Source organism: Rissa tridactyla, chromosome 11 (genome assembly GCF_028500815.1).
Source record: "Rissa tridactyla isolate bRisTri1 chromosome 11, bRisTri1.patW.cur.20221130, whole genome shotgun sequence".
NCBI lineage: Eukaryota > Metazoa > Chordata > Aves > Charadriiformes > Laridae > Rissa > Rissa tridactyla.
In genome coordinates, this window is record NC_071476.1 from 6,020,733 (window position 1) to 6,042,698 (window position 21,966).

Genomic DNA, 21,966 nt, shown 5'->3' on the forward strand with positions numbered 1-21,966 from the left:
AAACAGTGAGTTCGGAACTTCTACCTGAAGTAGAATTTCTCAACAACCTATATAGAAGTTCTCAACATCTTCTGTAGCACGACCTATGAGCACAAACCCAAATCTTCTGCAGGCCTCTCCCTCCCTTCTTTTTAACTGTAAAGAAAGGGGAGAAGGTGATGATCTTCCAGCAATCCTGTTACTGAGAAACTTTCATCTGGTCAGTTGGTCCCGCTGATGAGGGATTACCGTCTGCTGTGAAATCTCTTAATTCTGTAATCGTGTGAAGCCCTGCAGCTTTCCACGGAAGGCTCTTACACAACTAGTAATCAGGCTGCAAATTAAGACTCAATTTGCTTTCTAATGTCACATTCTCATCTTTGTAGATCGAGCAGTCTACTATTTTCATACTCTTCAGATTTTTTAAATTGCTGCCTAGCTCTGTACTTTTAAAGCAACTGTGGCTGGAGTTGAGCTCGTTACCCGAGTGACCTCGAGTGACGATCTTATCCCCTCGTCTACTCACAGCCAACTTGTGGAGGCTAAAGCCAGTTTCCCATTGACTCTCTGACTGGATTTGAAGCCCCGTTATCTTGCTTCTAGCTCCTTGGCTTTGCAAAAATCAGATTGTTCTGGGCAGTGTTTGCTCCTACCGATTTGCTGTGCTAAGGGGAGCAAATCCTCCCTCTTGATAGCTGTGGAGGGTAGAAACGTGTTCAGAACAAAGTGCAGGTTGAGTTGTTTGTGGGTGCAGGTGGTTTGGATGCCGCCTGTGCGTGCGTTGGTCCGCAGCACCCAGGAGGGGGACTCGGGAGCGATGGGCAGCCCTCGGGCGCTGAGCTGTTGGCTCCTGGGACCACCACCCCTGGGGAAGTCAGCGAGTCCATGGGGAGTATGTCTTCTGGTGGCAGACAGGGCAGATTTGGGAAGGACCACACTGCACGCCGTCCAGGTCTTCTCGCTTTTCCACCAGCATCCTCTGCTTGCCATTGCTGGGAATGGTGTCTGGGGCTGGACGGACCTTTAGCCTCATCCGGCAGAGCAGTTCTTGCACTCCTGATTGCTCTTGATCACCTTCACATTGATCTTCCCTATCTGTAAGGAATTTAGGGTTTAATTACTGGATTTGCATCAATACATGTTGCAGCCAAAAGCCTTAATGAAGCTGACAAATCACTTCCTTCACCAGCCCAGCACCCTGGGTCTTAATAGTCCTGGTGATTGCCCCGAGTGTCGTCTTCCCCGCAGGTGGCAATCCAGCTGTCAGGTTTTATTTGCTAAGTGGCATAGATTATTTTTAGCACCACCATGGAGATAGATAATAACTAAACAGTGGGCTGGCTCTGGAAATTACGCTGGGATCTTCTTCGCTTCAAAATACTTCTGCAGTGAGTTGTGCGTGTGCCGTGGTGCAAAGCGGTTTTGTGTTTCAAGGGGAAACAGGGCAGGTTGCCCACCATGGAAATGGTGAGGAAGAGCTAATGGAGGCTGAAATATTTAGCATGCATTAAATTGGAGACAACTTCTTCCCCTGCTGCAGAGGCTTTTAGCAGGCCTGCAGAATGTTTTTGGCAGCTGCTCTTACCAGGTTGTGGTGACGGTTTCTCTGCAGAGAGCAGCTGCCTGAGCTGGTATCTGAGGTTTTCTAGTTCTCGTCTTCCCTCTCCAGGTGATGATCGTGGTGGGTGGGCAAGCGCCCAAGGCCATTCGCAGTGTGGAGTGCTATGATTTTGAGGAGGAGCGGTGGGATCAGGTTGCTGAGCTTCCCTCCCGGAGATGCAGAGCAGGTAACGGGAACGCTTGCTGTAACCTTTTTTGTTTTCCCAGTGCAGCTTTGCAGGGCTGGATGGATGTCCTCAGTTGTCCCTTCAGCCTTCCTCTGTGCCCCCGGCCTCAAGCAGCTCTTTGTTTTTGCCCTTCCTTCCTCCTCTTCCCCTGCACACACGTATCGTTCTCCTTCAGGAGTTGCTCCTGCCTGTCTGCCCTCCGTAGCCACTGTCTCCCCTTCATCACCTCTCTCTCCTGGCTGCTACTCCATCAATATTTCCCGTCCTCCTCCCGTCCTGCTCGCCTGGCAGTTCACGGGGATCCAGCTTTCTGTGCTGGTTTCCTAGTGAAAATCAAAGGAGCTGAGTCAGGCCCTCTCAGTGCTGACGAAGTGGGTGATGGAGAACAGATCTGTAAGTTGGGAGCGTTACTCTGAAGACATCTGAGAGGGCTGTGAATGTGGATCACCATTTGGTGTCCTCTCTGGCTCAGAAAATTATTCATTCAGGTGTGAAATCCATCTGTGCCTTATGTTGCTGTGTATTTATGTGCATGTCACCTTCCATATGACACGTATGTTTCATCATACTTGGCTCCAATACTCTTAACCTGCAGAAAATGCCAAAGACTTGCCCACATTCTGCTCTCCCCTGCTGTCTTACGCACCCCGACAGACGTCTGATGATACTCGCTTCCTGAACTATTTGTAAAACCTCTGTAAAATCTTTCTCTCTCCTTTTACCAGGTGTGGTATTTATGGCTGGCAATGTTTATGCTGTCGGGGGCTTTAACGGATCTTTAAGGGTACGGACGGTTGATGTGTACGATGGTGTGAAGGACCAGTGGACGTCCATAGCCAGCATGCAGGAAAGACGAAGCACTTTAGGCGCCGCTGTGCTCAATGATCTCCTGTATGCGGTGGGCGGCTTTGATGGCAGCACTGGTAGGTGACTGAGCAAAAACCAGGCAGTGCGTGACCCCCAAAAATGTTTTCAGAGACCCCTGCAAAGACTGCAGAGCTTTAGTTGAGGTTCCTGTGCCCTTCCTCTATGATTTTGTAGAGAAAGAGCCAGAGATTGGTTTTACTGTGTGTGGTAACAAACCGCATGCACGTTCTGACCCATCAGTAATTGCAGAGTATCTCATCCTAGTTTTTTTTTTTTTCTGTAGTGATACAGATCTTTCAGTCTTGTTCTCTGTATGACTGTGCTTATTCTGGACTGAAATTTTCTTTTTTTCCTGGTTTTAGTTAAATTTTGCATAGCAACATGAATAAAATGCCAGCAAGGCATCTTACGGAGTATGTGTGCCTGGGATTTATTTTGGCATAACTGCGTGTTTAAATTCACACCTCTGTCTCTGCTATAGAGTTTTGCCACTTGGTTAAGCCCTAAACGCGCTAATTCAGCTAGTGATGAGTACAATGCAGCGGGGTCTGGGAGAATTTTTAAACCTTTGCATGGATGTTTTGTAATGCTCGAAAGGACATGGGACTTCTGGGCTTGGAATCTGGACTCTGCTCCTCCTTGGTGTCCCCAGCACATCGGGGGGGCAGCAGTCCCAGGGCAGAGGCCATGGGGCCACAGTTTTTCCAGCTGCTGACGAAGTGGCGTTGACATGCTGGCCCCAGGCTAAAAGGCAAGGGACTAGAAAATGGGGTTGCAGGATTGTGGGGGGAATTACGGGCTTGGGAGGAGGTGGAAGACAGATGAAAGTGCAACACCAATCTTTTTTTCTTCTCTTTTTTTTTAATTAGAAAACCTGTGTATCCCCTTTTTAACTAGGTCTGGCATCAGTTGAGGCCTATAGCTATAAAACCAATGAGTGGTTTTTTGTGGCTCCCATGAACACAAGAAGAAGCAGTGTTGGAGTTGGAGTTGTGGAGGGTAAGAAAATCAGCAGCCATTTCCATCCAGCAAACGTTACTGTGTCAAACAGAAGCCTGAACGGTTAAGTGCAATAGAAGGCAATGGCAGGAACTGTTCTCTAGACTATCTTCAGTTCGTAAAGATTTATTTTATATGATGTAATCGCGGCATCTTTTTCCATTCTCCTCTTTATCTTAGTGAAAAATCACGTGTAGCTTTCTAAGAGCCTCAGACCTGTATCAGACCAGCCCGTGCCTCCTCTGAATGCCATTAGGTGTGTGCGGGTTTCTTTGAATCCTTATTCTTCCTGGGCTGCTTCTGGCTGGTGAAAGCAAATGGTATTGTGCGGTGTATGCTGTTGCTGTCAGCAGATGCTGCGTGGATGGAGTACCCATCACAGAAAATCTGCTCAGCGAGAGAAACAGGAGCATAGTTCGTCCCACAGCCCCAAGCTGGCGGTTTGGCAGGAATACTAAAACCTGTGTTTATTGACATCAGGCTTGCCGGCACGCACGGCACGATTTGCTCTGGTTTGTAAATGAGCAGGGACTGATGACAGCAAACGCGGGAGCGAGGTGGGTGGAGAGGATGCTTGGAGGGATGGCGGCGGCTGTTGGCACCGATGTGTCAGCACCAAACTCGAGTGAGCTGGAACTGAGCAGCTTGGTTTGACTCCAGGAGAAAGAACAGTTTAACTGGGAACCGTTTCTTCCTTTAGCAAAATCAATTCTGAAGCAAGTGAAAGGTTTTATGTGACCTCGTCTTTAGCGTGGCGTAGCAGTTTCCAATTAGTACAGTGCGGAGCAGCCGCTGGCACGAGCCTGGTTATAAACTGCGCTTTGAAGTGGTTCAGTTCGACCTGTGTGAATAGGAAATATGTGCAATGTGTTTATGTACATGAAATGTGTTTATTCGAGAAGGAGGGAGATAAAGTCAGAATAAATAGCGGTGGTTGTGCTAAATTTGCATGTTTTAGAAGCGTCTCCTTCAAAACTGGCCCATGCTTGTGAAGCGCTGGGCTGCTGGTAGTCAGTGGGATTTGCTAAAGTGGGTCAGTCATTTGAATGTGAGACGAATATCAAGTACATCCCTGAGAGATGCATTTCTGTGGACAGGTTTTCTACTGGAGACACATGAAATCCTTTTCCTTTGCTTTGTTTGAAAGTGCAAATAAGTGTTGCACATGGAGTCAATAATAAAAAAAAAGAAAAAAGGGAGGGTGTGTGATGGGGAAGAAGAGTTGATCGTACTGGTAGAGGGAACAAGCTGCAGCCTGTAGTTATTCCACAATGCTCGTCTGAATGTGATGAAGATTGAACTGATGTCTGTGGGTACTGAAAATATCTAATAATTGATGCCAGCCAGGGAACTTTATCTTGTCTTGCTTGGTCTGGCACTCTTGCCTTGATTCGTTGACTAACACTGAGCGTGTTGAAGCACAAATAAGAGTTTGAAATGTTTATAGAGACAGGAAGATGCAGGAGGAGCACAGTTGTAAACCTGATCCTTGCAGACATCTCCTAATGATCACAGACTGAGGAGGCCATGAGTGGAGCTGAGGGAGAAAGAAAAGACCTGGCCGGTTCTTGGAGCCTTGCAAGCATCAGGGAAACAGGAGGATGCAAAAGCGTAAGACTGTAGATGATAACTGCTGGTGGGAGTCCAAGTTCTTGCTTGACTAACCTGGTCTGATCTCCTTCTATGACAAGGTGACCTGCTTAGTGGGTGAGGGTAAGGCTGTGGATGTTGTCTACTTAGACTTTAGTAAAGCTTTTGACACCATTTCCCGCAGCATTTTTCTGAAGAAACTGGAGGCTCAGGGCTTGGACAGGCATGCTCTTCACTAGGTAAAAAAACTGTCTGGAAGGACAGGTCCAAGGAGTTGGGGTGAATAGAGTTAAATCCAGTTGGTGGCTGGTCACAGGTGCTGTTCCCCAAGGTTCAGTATTGGGGCCTGTTCTGTTTAATATCTCTATCAATGATCTGGACGAGGGCATCGAGTGCACCCTCAGTAAGTTTGCAGATGACACCAAGTTGGGCAGGAGTGTTGATCTGCTTGAGGGTAGGAAGGCTCTACAGAAGGATCAGGACAGGCTGGGTCGATGGGCTGAGACCAATGGTATGAGATTCAACAAGGCCGACTGCCGGGTCCTGTATTTGGGTCACAACAACCCCATGCAGCGCTAGAGGGTTGGGGAAGAGTGTCTGGAAAGCTGCCCAGTGGAAAAGGACCTGGGGGTGTTGGTCGACTGCTGTCAGAGTATGAGCCAGCAGTGTGCCCTGTTGGCCAGGCAGGCCATCAACATCCTGGCTTGTATCAGAGAAAGTGTGGCCAGCATGACTAGGGGAGTGATTGTACCTCTGTACTCAGGACTGGTGAGGCTGTACCTCAAGTACTGTGTTCAGTTTTGGGCCCCTCACTACAAGAGGTGCTGGAACGTGTCCAGGGAAGGGCAATGAAACTGGTGAAGGATCTAGATCACAAGTCTTGTGAAGAGCCACTGAGGGAACTGGGATTGTTTAGTCTGGAGAAAAGGAGGCTGAGGGGGAGACCTTATCATTCTTTACAACTACCTGAAAGGAGGTTGTAGCGAGGTGGGGCTTGGTCTGTTCTCCCAAGTAACAAGTGATAAGACAAGAGGAAATGGCCTCAAGTTTCACCAGGGGAGGTTTAGATTGGCTATTAAGAAAAATTTCTTCACCGAAAGGGTTGCCAAGCATTGGAACAGTCTGCCCAGGGAAATGGTTGAGCCACCGTCCCTGGAGGTATTTAAAAGATGGGTAGATGTGGTGCTTAGGGTCATGGTTTAGTGGTGGACTTAGCAGTGCAACATTAATGGTTGGACTCGATGATATTAAAGGTCTTTTCCAACCTAAGTGATTCTATGATTCTCATGTGCATACTAAGAGTTGCATAGCTCATTTTTGGCCAGGCTCTGCTGTTATGGATTAAAGATTGGTCTTATTCATGGGTTTTATACAAAAATTTGAGTTAGAATTTTCCTACATATTTGTTGAACTTTGTTAATGGTTGTTTGTTGTAGTGTCTAGGAGGCCTGATCTTCAACCTTAATGCCTTTGTGCTAGGTGCTTCTAAAGAAGCGCAAAGACACCCTCTCTGCCCAGAGGGTTGACTGCCTTAAATGCAAAACAAGCTGATGGACAATACAGGGAGAAAAGGAGAAAGTATCAGTCAGGCCTATGAACAGAGGACATGGTGGAGCATCAGTCTTGTTTCACGAGTGGTGTGGTCTGGTGGCATCTGATCATGTTTCTCTGGTCTCATTAGGTGTGTGTTATTCAGCTTTCATTGAGTCGAGGTAGGGAGGGACAGGTATTCCATGCTGTGAGGGTCCCCCGTGGTATCTTCTATGTTGTGGTCACTTGGCACAAGTGAGCAGGCTGGCCTCAGCTGTGCTAGCAGCATTGCTTGGTTTTGATTTGGCCCAGGTTCTTCAAAATCAAGTCTAGGTTTCCATGCAGGTATTATATTAACATAAGAGGCTATTGCGTATTTATTGCTCATGTGATATTGTAATTAATGTACAGTATCGACCTTTGACAGCACACCTTGCCGTGTGGCACCTGAACAGGAGGAAACACTCCGTCAGCAGAGCATGCTTTGATGTTACTTCTTCTCCTGGGCCAACAAGTCATTTGGAAAACCCTCTGGGCTTTTGGTTTCTAATTAAGCCGTTGTGTTGTGTTGTTTCCTTGTCTTAGTTGACAGCTTTAACAGCTTTAAAAACAGTCCCACCTGTCTGCGAGTCTACCTCAGATCCTTTCGCTAGGATTTTCCCCAGGCGTCCCAGCAGGTTTAGGCACGTCTCCCAGGGCCTCCCTCAGCCAGGATCTGTCCTCACCTGGGGCTGTCAGGCATGATGGTAACGTCAGCCAGTCCTAGCTGTAATGCTGATGTGTGTCTCTTCCAGGAAAGCTCTATGCCGTGGGGGGTTACGATGGAGCGTCCCGTCAGTGCCTTAGTACCGTCGAGCAGTATAACCCAGCCACGAACGAATGGACCTACGTAGCCGACATGAGCACGCGACGCAGCGGTGCAGGTACTGGCTCTGAGATGTGTTCTCAAGAGTGGCTGGTCGCTGGGTTCTCCTCTGCTCACGGAAAGGAAGGAGAAGTGTGTTTTGGCATTGCGGGGCTGGCAAGTGCAACCTGTTATTTCCCCCTCCTTCCCATGAGGGGAGAATCCATAATTGCTTGGAAGCTCTCAGCAGCTCTCCTGACTTCGTTAAAATCTGCCAAATTGAAATTAATTTCTGGATTAATGAAATAATGTTCAGTGTTTCTAAGTTGCCTCGCTAACAGGTGCATCTCACTTGTAAGCAAAGAGGTGTCTTTCCAAATCGCCAGCTGCAGGCTCAGCCGGGGACTGGAAAGCCAAGCCGCACCTCCTCCTCTCCTGTCCTTTGGGGGCTGTCAGATGGATTTTCCTTGTGGACCTTCTCTGCAAGCATCCAGTGGGTGCTTTGCAGCACAAAGCACATCTGCGCTTGGTGATGTGGTAACAAAATTCATCTCGGATTGCCCCTGCTAAGCTAGTTTTTAGCGTACCTTTTGCTGGCGAGAATTGGTGATCTGGAAGATTAGAGGAACGGACATGTTAAAAAAGGATTATATTCGAGTCTTGATGGTGTCTGACTTACTACGTGATGTCATGTCAGGTAGGCACTTGGCCTCTCTGTGGCTGTTGCTTTCCCAGAGGGATAAAAGCTCTTACCCATTGCACTTAAAATCATCTTCAGATGAAAGGGAACGTGTGAGTGTTGGTCCTATGGCTCAGTGTGTGCACTGGGTCCTCCCTGATGTCAGATTGTGCAGTTCTCGTCGTACAACAGCCGAAGTGGCAGTTGCCCAGAGGTAGCCGAGCCCGGAGGCTGCCCTTTGCATGGGGGCTGAGATAACCCTGCAGGGTAAGCTGTGGTGGGAATTTCCTTCTGACCTGGGCATCTGAGAGGCTTCTCTCCACACACCGTCATTCTTTCCTCGCTCTAATACCTTTTCCATAACTCCAGGTGAGGCAAATATGGTCACACACTGTTGGTTTGAATTCAGTTGAAGAGGTTTTTAGTATCTGCTTGGTTCTTAAACCTTGTCCAGTGCAACCTTATAGGAGAAGAGAGTGAGCATCTCATGTTGTTGACAGCATATTGAAACACAACAAACAGAGGTGGATTTTAGTGAATTTTCTTTGAAACACACTGTTCTGAGCACTGCTTCGCAAGTACATCTCCACAGGGCAAGTCCGGTATTAGGGATGCTCTTACTTGCCAGCCAAATAGCCTTGCTGTTTTCTGTTCCCAAGCTGAACGCTGAGCTGCCCAAGTTCTGGTTGTCACCCAGATGCCCCTCCAGCAGGCACCGGGGAGGGGACTGCCCAGTGCCACTCCCGGTGCTGCAGCACGATCTATCGTACAGCTCCATAAATGAAACCGTGCTCCGAGCTGCCGGCATCGCCGTTCCGATGCTGACATCTAGCGGAGGTGAGGGCAGGTGTCCCCAAGTCCCCAGGGTGACCCCAATCCAGGCACTGGGGCTGTGTGGGTGTGCGGGTGCTGGGTTTGCTGGGCTTTCCCCTCCTGGCAGGGACGTCCCATCCATGTGTGCGCTGTCTTGCCGTACAGGGAGGCAGTTTTAGGTGGAAAAGCCTGAGAGTGTTTCTGACTCTTTTACTCTCTTACTTGCTTAAATTAGTTTACTAATTAAATTATTTAAGTGTAAAATTTTTGCTAACAGCTGAATATAGTCAAATGCTAAGGAGTAGCAACCCCAGACTGCTGGGCTTAGACAGGGTCGGCTTTCCTCACCAGCTAAATGAGTTCCCATTCCCCAGTCAACTGGGAGGCACCAGCCCTGGGGCCAGGATATGTGCTGGGACACGTTCTGCTCTTCTTGGATGGTGCACATTGGAGTACCTCAACCAGATTGACGATTTCACCCAATAAGGTGGATATTTATGGCAGTTAGAGATTAATTACCAGTGTTTTCCAGAGATGAATCATGAATCCCAATGTCACGTTGGGATTTCAACACCTGGTCAAAGCCAAACCCAGCAGTAGCAAGTTAAGAAAATCTGGAGAAGAGAAAGGTGATGGTGGTAGCCCTGCAGCAGTTTTCCTGTCCCCAAACGATGGTGTGCCTGCTGGAGTTTTAATTCATTAGTTGGTCTTGGTTAGGCATTGGCCCATTTTTGGGTGGTGGAGGAGCAATAATGCTCAGATGGATTCTTCCACCTTGTGTTGCCATCCCTCAGGTGGAACGTGGTGGCTGCTGTGGTCCATGCTTCTGCTGACTGTGGCAAGACTTGGAGCAACGTCACGCATCGTATTTTTGGGATGTGACATACCACTAGGAGATGTTCCTGTGGCGCAGGAGCTCCCAAGCCTGCTCTCTCTGGCTGACCGTCGCAGCACTGCTCCTGTAGTTGCCTTTCTCTGTGCTGCACGTGGCAAAGAGGAAAGACATTTGCACGGGACCCAACTTGAAAACCTGTCAGTTTTACGCTGGCTCTGCCCTGCTCACGCCTTTCCGTCTCTGTGCCTTTCCCTCAGTTGTCCGCACGAGTCCATCTTCACGGCGCAGGGGCCGTCCTGCTGGTTGATGCCTGTGGGGTTGAAATGATGCAATTCGGTTCTATGTTTCGGTTTTACTAACATCCCACCTTGTTAATTTTAATAGAGGCCTTTGAACCTATTAACGAAGAAATGTTGCTGGAAGTTTTAACTCTCACGGATTGGTGAACGTTTTAATTAATTAATTTGCTTAATATTAAGCAGAAGCACCCTTCAGATCCCTGTCATTCACAGAGTTTGAGCCAGAGGCCTGCGGAAGTGGCTGGGAAGGTGGCCTTGGGGGCCCTTTTTCTGTGCCAAGTGCTGCTGCCACGTTTGGGGGCACGAGTCGAGGAGTGGGGGGAGAGGAACCCAGCGGCAGCCTCAAGAACTGGAATCCATAAATTGTCGAGAAGAGGAAGAGTGTCCAAGGGATGAAGCCATGTGGCACAAAGGCAGCAGGAAAAACAAAATAAAAAGCTCCTGGAGTTGGGAATCAGGCTAAAAGCAAAGGGCCCCGTGGCGGAAAAGATCGGGCAGATAGGGGTGAGCTGGGGTGGGATGCAGCGGTCAGGGAGGTAAAGGGAAGAGCGAACAAGTCAGTCCAAAGAGACTGAATAAAGGCAGAGGAATGTTGTGGGACTAGACTATTGATCTCAGATGGACTAAGATCTACCTGAGAAGGGGCACAGCCCTGAAAGACAGGACGCCTGCCAGGGGTTACTGTGCAGGCCTGCTGTAGTGCCACGCGCTGGCTGGGTGGAGAGTTGACCCAGGTGATCTGAGGCACGTGTGGCCCATGTTTCGGAAATGCCTTGGAGAGGCCAAGCAGAAGATCCAGGGACATGCAGCCCTTTCCCCTGTATGTCTGGCTAACGCTGGGCTCTGTTTGGCAGGTGTTGGTGTTCTCAGCGGGCTGCTGTACGCTACTGGGGGGCACGACGGTCCCTTAGTAAGGAAGAGCGTGGAAGTCTACGATCCAGGAACAAACACCTGGAAACAAGTAGCAGACATGAATATGTGTAGAAGAAATGCAGGTAACCACAAGAAGCCTTTCTGTGACGTTTGGCTGCAGTTATCTGTGTGGTTTTCAACGCGACTAACGTGCTAGTGATGTAAGTGATCAGTATTGTAAGAAAGGGATGAAAATGGAAGATGAGGTGTCTGCTTGGGAATGAATCAGTACGTGGCAGGCGACATGTCATGGGGGATGAGTTAAGTTAGCCCGTGTCTAACCATCTGCGCTCTGCTTTGAGGTGTGTGCGCGGTGAATGGTCTCCTCTACGTGGTGGGAGGAGATGATGGTTCCTGCAATTTGGCCTCGGTGGAATACTACAACCCCATCACAGACAAGTGGACGTTATTACCTACCAGCATGAGCACGGGGAGAAGTTACGCAGGTAAATAGTCAGTGGGAGAGCTGGCAACAGCTGGGCTCATTCGTAAACTTGGGAGCCGTGCCTCCCAAAGCTTTAATCTTATGGTTTTATATGTTTTATGTTTGCTTTCAGTAGAGGAAACTTCCGTAGAAATAGTAGACACCTCTCTCTCTGCCCGCCTGTTGCTGGTCTTTGGCTTTGCAGGATGATCTTAGCCACATTGCAGCCCAGAGCTGCTCCCACGATAACTGTGTCTGTCCATTCCTATAACAGGTGTGGCCGTGATTCACAAACCGTTGTGACACGCGATCAAGCCAACGCGAGGAGCAGAAGTGAAGTGGATCCAGCTGGGTGGTGTTGGGAAGACGACTGACTTCTGACTTGACCCATCTCATTGCTGTTAACGTCTTAGCATGACAAGTGATACGTTACAAACATCATCTGCTCTGTGGCGGATTGCCTAGCAAAGGGAAAATCCCTCTGGGGACATGTTCCATGCTAGACAACGAGGTGTTGCTTGTTATTTGTGGTGCAATCAACTGTTCTTCTCAATGGCTAGTGTCCTGAGATTAAACACTGTGCTTGAACTGCAGGCACTGAACTTCTTGTGTGAAACAAAACTGCTACGTTTGGGCATGTGAGTAAAAATGAACACTTCTGGATTTCTTCACTACTGATGCTCCATGCACATTATCAGTTGAACGACTTGCTCACTGTGCCTGGAGGGTGGACTTTACTACTGGCAGTGGGAACTTCTGAGTACCAACCGAGAAAAGCAGTCAGCAGAAGTGGACTGGAACAGGGTGCTCTGGCTCGAGTGTGACGCTGTCTCAGTCATACGTTTGTATATGCCACTGGACTGCTGTATGTATCCTTGAAATGCTTGTCGTATGGTGGAAATAAATACCGTGTGATTTTTCTACTCGCCATGAATGCTGTTTGCTGTACGTGATGGGACCTGCTGGGCAGTGCCTTCCCTGGGGCTGACCTCTCGGCACCTGAACCACACGAAACTTCGCAACCCCACGAAACGTGCGCTGCTCCAATGGGGTTTATTGCTCCTGTGAAACAAACGTTGCTTCGAATAGAAAATATTCCCAGCCCAGGCGTTTCAGCTGTGCTGAAAGCCCCAGTTCCCGCCCTGTCCAGCATCTCAATGCCATTTCATAATAGAGCGTTTAGATGTTAAAAGAAATACCTTATAGTGCCATTAATGTAGAGGCATTACACACAGCGAGAACCCGCCGTCACCCAAGCGGTGATTAATGAGCAAGGTAAAATACCTGCAGTGTTTTAATGCTTCCAGAGTATGGAGATTAACTAATCACTGTCACTGTAATTGCTGTTTTAATCTTGCCCATACTGAAGCCGTTCCTCCGTTAGTATGAAGAATTCATAAGATTATTCAAAACAGACAAATCTGGATCCAGCTGTAAGGTAGCTGTCTTGCTTACGTCCCAAATTCTTAAAGCTTTCTGTTGGACTTTAAAATACCTTTTTATGTCTCCTTGTGAGCTCTGGCATGCTGCTGTATACAGGCGTGGACTCCCAAAAGACTCCCCAGCTAAAGGGAATTAGTGAAGAAAAATATTTTCTATCCTCTTTTTTTCTTTTTTTTGGTGTTGGTTGGTTTTTTTGTGGTTTTTTTTTCCCCCCCTGTAGACCAGCTGAGGCTTTCTGTAGCAGGCAGCTGGCCTGCGGGACCTAATCTGCCCGTGTTACTGTCGAGCTCCGGCACTGTTGTTCTGCTGGTTTCTTTCTCCATAGACTTATCAAAAAGACTCCATGGGACCTTCTACAGTAGAAAAGAAAAACACTTGAAAATTTATTTCAGAGGGATCTAAGGCAACATCACCTCGTGCAGCTTTTGTAGAGGAGTGGGTTACTTCTTTAAATAAGTAGATTTTTAGTGTTGGAGTGGTCGTGGTCCTTGTAAGATGGTGCCTGTTCACTGTGGGGGAACAGCACCTACTGTTGCTGTGTCACCTCCACGGAGGGGGCTGACCTTCAGGGGGCACGTTAGGTAGCACCCGCTCCTCTTTGGATGTTCTTGTTTTTACAAACAAAAACAAACTGTCCAGAGAAATGGCAGTATTATGCTTGATGTCTATCCTTCCATTGTGTGTCAGCTCAGAGGTCTTGAAAATAATAATAATAATAAAAATTTAGTCTTTAATACCCTTTAAACCTCTTGCTTTGGGTTCTACAGTCTGCAGTGAAACATGCCAAATAGTAGTACGATGTGCTGCTCTTTTTTGAGGTGTTGCTTGCTGTAGAAGCTATTGGGGCTGGTAGGAACATGTCCCTGAGTGCAGCTACCTTCACGTCAGTCCTGAGCTGCACCTTTACAGGGACAAAAGCAAGAGGATGCCTTGGGTTGGACGGACTCAAGTTCACCGCCCCAAAAAGGTCTTTCCCTTTCAGGCAGCCTGTGGGAATAGAAGATAAAATGGGACAGGCAAAGCATCTTGTCAGAGTTACCATCTCTTGTTAGACTGGGATGACTAGACAAGGGTAGGCAAGTGTTTTGGCACTCATGGCCCTCGTTAGGGCTGGTATAGACACAGGGAATGTAAAGCTAATTAGCTGCTCTATAGCCCATCGACAGCTCAAGAGTTGGAAGCAGTTGCCAGCTAACCTTCTCGCACTCATAGCATCACTGGAGCAAAGACAAATGCTACCCAGAGACTAACAGTTTATGTGGGCTAGAGATAAAATCTGGTAGTTAGTGTTAGACAGATGCAAGTTTGAAATTTGTCGTGCTCGTCAGGTGTCGTCAAAGGTGGATATGCCTGAAAGTTGGATAGTTTCCCCACTGCTCTTTATAAACCTGCCTCGCTGAAAACAGTCTTTTGGTGTTTTTCTCCTATTGTAAAATGGCATTTCTGCCCACTGCTGACCCGGGGCTTGCTGGACAGGGCTCGGACTCGCAGCCCTTGCCGGGGACGAGTGATGCTGTTCCTGGCGGCAGCCCGTTCTTCTCGATGGCAAAGGACGCCTTTCTTTCTTTCCTTCTCCAACGTTGCAGTGTTATGCAAGTCAAGTGACCTCGTTTTCCAGCTATGCAATATGAACAACCGTAACACGTGACGAACCAGCTGTATCCCCCCACCCCCCTTGAAATGCTTTTTGAATTTGTCCGTCTTTGGCGTGTGGTTTCATGTTTGTATTGTCTGTTCTGAGCACCTGAGCCAGATCCTTTAAAGATTGCCTTTTTCTAGGACTGAAAACGTAGCGTTAGTGCTAACAAATTTTACTGTAAATATTTTTATAAGACAATTTTAAACAATTTTTTGGATTGCTTTTTATGGTTGTCAATGGCACTTCTGTTAAATTCTGTGTCTAATTCTTACGCTCCAGTGCAGTTTTTGCTGGCCATGACGTGGGTGTGAATCTCTCTGTTTTCTGCACAACGAATTAAATGTTAACTAGGATGTGGGACAGCTCTTATGTTGATTCTAACATATTAGAAGGACGGCGTGGGGCTCGACGTTATGAGATAAATTAAAATCCATTACCTCAGTCACCAGGACGCTCTTAGATTATTAGTTATTTTACAACAATACTCTGATTTAACTTTCTTGTGCCATGCGTTTGCTTCCCGGTCAGCTTGGTGGACAAGCTGTCTCTCAATGATTTAGTTCCTTGGCTTCTCCTTGAAGCCGGAGGATGCCACGCACGCAGCAGCGCCTGCGAAACCCCCCGGCTGCCAAAACCACTGAAATAATTGCAAGAGGTTTTGTAAACGCTTCACAAACCGAACTCAGGCTGCTTCCTCGCAACGGTCCTGTGCGAACATGGGGGCTTTCCTCAGCCCTCTTCTGCTGTCGGCTCTTTTTTGAGGGGGTCACCACGTGCTGTGACCCCCTGTGGCATTCTGGCTGCGGGTTTCCCAAAGGTGACTTGGCTCTCGCGGGGGCGGCATCCCTGGGGACACGCACCCACAAAACCCACCGGCACCGCGGCGGGGGGGGCCCACGCTGCTGGGTTTGCAGAGCAGGCGAGCGTGTGTCGAGCGGGATAGATTTTGCCTCAAGCAATCTGTTGTTTAAACAAGTTTGAATCAAGTCCATCTTTTCCATTTGTGCCTAATAGATAAATTGGGGGTGATTAAACCCAATTTTCAGTTAATTCAGTTTTATCCAAATACTTTTTTTGTACCGATGCGTACAGCACTGTAATTACCATAAATGCGCTTGGCAGCATTTGCATGACACCACCGTGAAAGCTTAATGCTTTTCTCTCATTTGCGGTGTTTGGAGACCAAAATCCTTAATATCCAGCGATGTGTCATGCCTCTTCATCAAGCTAACGTGATGGTTCAACAGATAAATGCAGCTTGTTTTTAACCTTTGGGATTCGTTACTAATAAAATATAGTATCAAAGCAGTTGCCCCCTTGGCTTTCCATCTTGCCCATAAATCACAGTCACGTGAGCGTAATTTGTTGCTCAACGCTACAGCGTTTGGGAGTGTGTTAGACATTATGGTCTGGAAATGAGTGAATTTACTTTTCTTCCTCTGCCCTTATCTTTGTTTATGGGTTTATAAATTATTTTCCTCTGCAGTGACAATAAATAAATAAAAATTGAGAATTTTAATTTGTATATTTTATGTATAAAAAACCCTTTAAGAAAAATGGATGATTGTGAAACAATTTACCTGGGTGTGAAATTCTTTGTTTTTGTAAAACAGACTTTGTTGGTTCAATAGCTGACAGTATAATGTAATGAGTCGATTGACTGTTTAAGCTAATTTTTTTTAATTAAAGATTTTTTTTGCATGAGTGTGAAGGACCGAGGACTTTTCAAAGTAATTCTACTGACAGCTGTCTTGTCCAGCGCGATGAATGACTCAAGAAACATTCTTCACTGGCATATTTATATTATAAAAAGAAATCATGTTGTAGTTCCCCATCCTTTAATTTGAATAAAAACTGGACTAATGAAACTCTTCTGGCTCTGTTTTGATTTTGTTGGCTTCTGACAGCGAGGAACAACCTCGTCACTCCATGTGGCTTCCCCCCCGCCCCCCCCCCTTCTTTAATTACAGCAAATACAAGCCCTGGGTTCACCTGGTGGTGTTTGGAGTGGGGCAGTGGCGCTCACGCGTGCCGGTGCTGAGAGGGCCAAGTGCTGGAGGAGACGCTGCCCCGATGCCCGGCTCTCCTGGGGTCTGTGCTGCTCCTTTTCCAAGGGAGGTTTAAGGCTGTTTGGCTGCTGGGGGGCAGGAGAAGAGCGTTTCTCTTGGGGGTGGGAAAGCCCTTGGTCAGGGGCATCGATGGCAGAAGACAGAACCTTTTGGTGAATGTGATCGGGAAGTGAGAAAATGTGAAAAAGGAGAGTTTACCCCCGTGGGCTCAATATTTCTTAATAACATCATAAAGTAACATGTTTCCTACACCGCTGGAGAGATCAACACGTTTAACAGGTAGCACAACTCATTTTGTCTTATGCTTACGATACGTCTCACTGAGCTCTCTGCTTTTCCAGAAATGCTCCTCGTGCCTCATCTGTTAGTAACGATGCTTGATGTCAAATTTACCACGTGGGGCCCTGAAATTTAATTACCTGATGAGCAGGTAATGACATATTGTGGGCTGCTCTGTGCGGCTGGGGGACTTTGCAGCTATTCCTTATTTTATTTCAAAACGACATGTCTCCCGCACAGTTGGCCCCTTTTTGTTCAACTTTAAATTGATAAATCTATAAATCTATGAAGCTGCGGCTAAAGAAAATCCTTTGCAATACAGGAAGAAATCTCACTGCCTTGATTTAGCTGCCTGAGTTTTTTTTCTATTATTACTGTTGTTTCCTTTTGCATCCTATGTTTTAGTCTTTTGGCATGTGTTGCACCCCAGATTTCACCCTTGCCAGGACACGGACCATACAGCATTAGCTCCCACCTTGTCTCATCTGCTCAAAAGGGCAAGTGCTTTTGCAGCAAGGAAAGGAATAGGAAAGAAATCTGGGGAAAAGTCACCCAAAGGGGTTGTACGGCAGAGCCGCTCTTGTCCCTGACCGAACCAAGTATTTATTTGCGCACGCCGCTGCACGGGGCAGCACGTATGAGCCCGGCAAGTTCATGTCCCACCTTGTCTCTGGTGGTACATCGCGTGGCTCTCGTGCTCCCAGCTTGCAGGAGGGCTGTTCCCAGGGAGCATCGCTGATCTGGTGAGATGCTGTGGTGATGTTGAGACTTTTACCTGCTGAAAGACACTCACCGTGTTCCTCCCTAAATGCTCTCTCTAGTACGCAAGCGGACCCCCTGAACTCCTCGGGGGTGATGATGCTCCTCCTGTTGGTTCTCCTGCAGACTCCCTCGCACCCGCGCGTTTCTCAGGCTGGGTGCCCCAGCCTGGGTTGCTGTTGCCAAGCTCAGAAAAACAGCTCCCCTTTTTGTTGCTGGGTAGCAGGCATTTGGAAATAACCCAGGATGAGATACGCTGCTTCTGTAACGATACTGTGTGATTGGGCACATGAGTCATCTGGAAACGGAATCAAAGGTAGGGCAGGAAACAACCTCAGCTATGGATATTGCAAACATCTCATAAAAGATGTACCTATTTAATCATAGACCTAAATGAATAAATATCACCAAAGAGGGATTCCTTGCATCCCTGTGCCCTGAACAAACTTCCCTGTGGGAAGTTTGCACGGCATCTCCTTTTTCCAAGCTATGGCGATATGGCCTGGAGATGGGACATGGATGTCGTGGCTTCAGAAGGCAAAATCGCTTCTTCCCTGGCTGGCAGCTTGTTCTTTGGCTGTGCTGATGGTGCTGTGTGGTGGCAAAGAATAATTGCAATTTAAAAAAAAAATACACCTGTTAGAATCATAGAATCATAGAATTGCTGAGGTTGGAAGGGACCTTTAAGATCATCAAGTCCAACCATTAACCTACCCTGACAAAAGCCACTTCTAAACCATGTCCCTAAGTGCCCCATCTACCCTTTTCTTAAACACCTCCAGGGATGGTGAATCCACCACCTCCCTGGGCAGCCTATTCCAATGTTTAATAACCCTTTCAGTGAAAAAGTGTTTCCTAATATGTGTTGGACGCTTCCGTAAAGCAATGGCCTGTAGGAGGCACAGGACCGCTACGAAACATTGCCACGAACCACACAGGGGTTCCTAGAGCATCCCGCAGTTGCTCGGTGACTGATGATATTGCTTCATATAATGTTATTCTGCACCGTAAACAAGCACAAAATCACTTAACTACTTAGTGACACAAAATATTCTAAGAAATTTGCCAAAGTGATTAATGCTAACGTTCTTGTTCAGCAAATTGAATGAGATTTAATTGGCACAGCTGCTGAACCTCAATGCATTTGATTTGGCCCTGATTTACAAACTATATTATCACGAGCCGCCTTCTCTTTCTTTCACTGGGAACCTCCTCAGCCTCTGCTAAGCATATTGCTCTGCAAATTACAGGTCTTAAAATGTTAGAGTCTCTCTCTCAATCAGTAAAACTTCTAAAGGGGCCCTTTAAAGGACGTATAACGCCTGCCCCAAAGGATCTGTCCTTCTTCTCTAAAGCGTAAGAGGTTTAAATGTTATTTTTTAATGTCCATCTCATACGTCTTTACATGGTACACTTTCCACAGTGTTACCTCCCCCAGTGGTGAGTTTGTCCCACTGGACAAAATGCAGAAGTGTAATTTAAATCACGTACTTGGAGTCAGAGTCGTGTTGGGACAGAAACGAACGCTGAGACGTTGTTTGACATTTATTAAGGATTTTTAGGCACAAGTGAGTGAGTCCCAGCTGCCAGGCCTGCGCAGGCAACATCAGAAAAACTGCACTGGTTCATAAGACCTTTTTAACTGCATTATAACCCAGTGTATGTGTTGGCCGCTTATTTCCTTTTTTTTTTTTTTCCCTGGGAAGGGGCATCTCTTTCCGTCCTGCATTTTGTCCCACACAGCTCGGCTTTCCCGAATCTGCCTGAAGAAATGACTGGGCTCTGCTTTTCTGCCTGAGGAGCGTGGAAAGTCGCGTGGATCTGACACACACGCGGACAGAAAGCTTTGCTTTACTTTATGCTTTACTCACAACCAAATCTCTTCTCAGTGCCCCGTTCCACCTCCCTGCAACTTTCCCACCCGGAACGTTTTGCCTGCTGTAGGTATTGTACAGTACCCCCGGCTCTGGTGCCAAGCTTCCAGCTCCGCAGGGCTCCTGCGCTTGCAAAGTCACCTTGTCGGTGTGTCACGGGGGCTCAGCGCCCGCCCTTCCAGCTGGAGCTGCGGGCACCTCAGCCAAATCAGTTCAGCTCTTAGCGAGTGGGACAGGTTGTGTGCAGCCCCTCCTCCTCCTCGGCTGGAGCCTTTGCCACCTTACTCTGGGTTTTGGGTTGGTTTGTGGTTTGTTTTTTTTAATGACAGAATTTTCTCTGATGGAAACGACAATATTTATAGAGCTACAGTCTTCCAAGCAGCTGCAATTTAACTCCGGATTGCATAATGTTTCTTGGCCACTGTAAGAAAAGTTTAATGAGCCATCGAGCTGCATGTTATCAGTTTAGTTTTACATGCAATAATACATGCGAAGTATGTAATCGCATGTGCTTTGATGCGTTGCTGTTGCATCCCAGGGCGCACGTTGCGTGCTGGAGCTTTGAGCCCGTGCCCAGCAATCCCCGAGGCAGCCGCACAGACCTGCAGTGGTGACAGACCTCAGTTAGTTGGTGGAAAAAATGCTGTTGATAAGTCGCAGCTAATTTGTGGACTAATGGAAAACAGCTTGGGACACTTAATTTGAGGTTACCTAGAAAGGCGACCACGATAAAATCATTCCGGGAGTGTTAGGTTTTGTCTAAATTGACTTTCCAAGTTCAGACTAGCTTTGAGGGTTTGAACGGCTGGGGTCTCTCACACTAAATGAGTTTCTAAGATTTTGGGACCTGCCTCTACCACCCAGCCTGATGTTAGGAAGCCACTTGCTGGCTGTGACTCTGCGTGCTGCTTCTCTCTTTATCCCCCGCACTGACTACGAGCTGCTGCAGCACCTGTTGGCGAGCAAGGTCCTGTGAGACCGGGGGTTCACGGCTCACTTTGTCTCCTTCTCCACAGTTCTTAAAATCCCGCTTTGGCTCAGGCTTTGCAAGGAGCAAAGGCTGCAGGCCGTGTCTCAGCCGGTATCTGCCATGGGCCAGGCTTAACCCCACGGACGAGGCAAAAGCAAAAGGAGGTATAAAAGACCAGTGGGTTGCAAGAGCCCGGAGCGTGACTGGCCTTGTGGACTGCAGGGCTTAAAGAAGTGGTATGTCTCAAAAATCAGCCCAGTTACTAGCTACATATGTTGTTTTTAATCACTGTATCTTGACTGTAAAACATGCTTCCTTTTTGAAAGCATATGATATGTTGGGAAAAGTTTGGCTTGTTTAACAAGAAATTAAACTGGTGGTTATTTGGAACAGGCAGTGACTGCCTTTTTGTTTTGTTAGGGAGCTACCTTAAAAAAAAAAGAAAGACAGAAGTGGGAATCCAGGTGGAGTGAATTACTTAAAACAGGAACACCTGCTTGATGACCTAAGCCTTAATTGTGATCAGTTGGTTCAAGCTGCAGGTGGTGACTGCTCCACTTGCACACATCCCACTGCGCTCTCCCTGGCCACTCTGCCTGGGGGAAGCTTAATTGTTTTTCTGGATTTTTCTATTGTTTTTTCTTTGCAAGAAATGCCTTATGCTCCTCGTGAGTCCCAAGCAACTTGTCCCACCTGCTGAAGACAGGAGAGTAGTTTCTGTGAAAGTTGCTGTGGTGGAAGTCATGGAAAGCAGTGTTAACTGTGAAGAGGACGTACCGGAGCGGGTTCCAAGGGACATTGCACTCCTTGTGGCTGGAGAAGGTGTGTTATGTGAGGATGAAGCTGCGGGAGAAACGGTACGTGCGAAAGGGGTGGCAGCTCTTGGCACTGGGTCGTGCATGTTGTACGGGTGGCTCGTTGCTTGGCTAGAGATGGACGCAAACTCCTCTTGCTGCTTTGTGTCAGGCATTTTGCAGGTGTTGAGGGTGGCATTTGTGCAAGGTTACAGTGAACTCTTATGTTTTCTTTGTTGTGCTTTCTCTCTATGTCCCTAATAACTTATGCTGGAAGAAGAAAAAGTGCTGGGATCCCTCCCTTAAGTGTAGAGGATTATTTTCCTACAGGGAGATGGTGCACTGAGGATCTGCACTGATGCTGTCTGTGACAGCATCACAGGCTTTCTTCTTGGCTTAACCTGACCTCGGAGCTGGGTGTTTTCCTGAATAGCTATTTTATATTTAACTAGTTCATGTTTAACATGCTTGCTTATGTCAAAATATTGCAACCTCTTGTGCTGAACGAGGGGCTGTAGGGCTCCATGCGGAAATCCTTCTGGAGGTGGGATGCACTGAGGCCCTGGCTGCAGCCAAGGCTC

At 47.6% G+C, this 21,966-nt stretch overlaps 1 protein-coding gene across 21 annotated transcripts in view; it reads left to right on the forward strand.

The window, feature by feature from the left end:
• The window catches only part of KLHL3 (kelch like family member 3), a 118,936-nt gene extending 102,444 nt beyond the window's left edge, over positions 1-16,492 (forward strand). For 20 of the 21 annotated variants that reach the window (XM_054216959.1, XM_054216962.1, XM_054216963.1 and 17 more), the window contains 7 exons: positions 1,649-1,766; positions 2,492-2,689; positions 3,531-3,632; positions 7,547-7,675; positions 11,077-11,217; positions 11,437-11,580; positions 11,833-16,492. In XM_054216959.1, the coding sequence (XP_054072934.1) occupies positions 1,649-1,766; positions 2,492-2,689; positions 3,531-3,632; positions 7,547-7,675; positions 11,077-11,217; positions 11,437-11,580; positions 11,833-11,861 (861 nt within the window). In that variant the 3' untranslated portion in view covers positions 11,862-16,492. The remainder of the gene's footprint in view (positions 1-1,648; positions 1,767-2,491; positions 2,690-3,530; positions 3,633-7,546; positions 7,676-11,076; positions 11,218-11,436; positions 11,581-11,832) is intronic. The other variant, XM_054216976.1, reaches the window with a different exon arrangement.
• Positions 16,493-21,966: the final 5,474 nt, after the last annotated feature.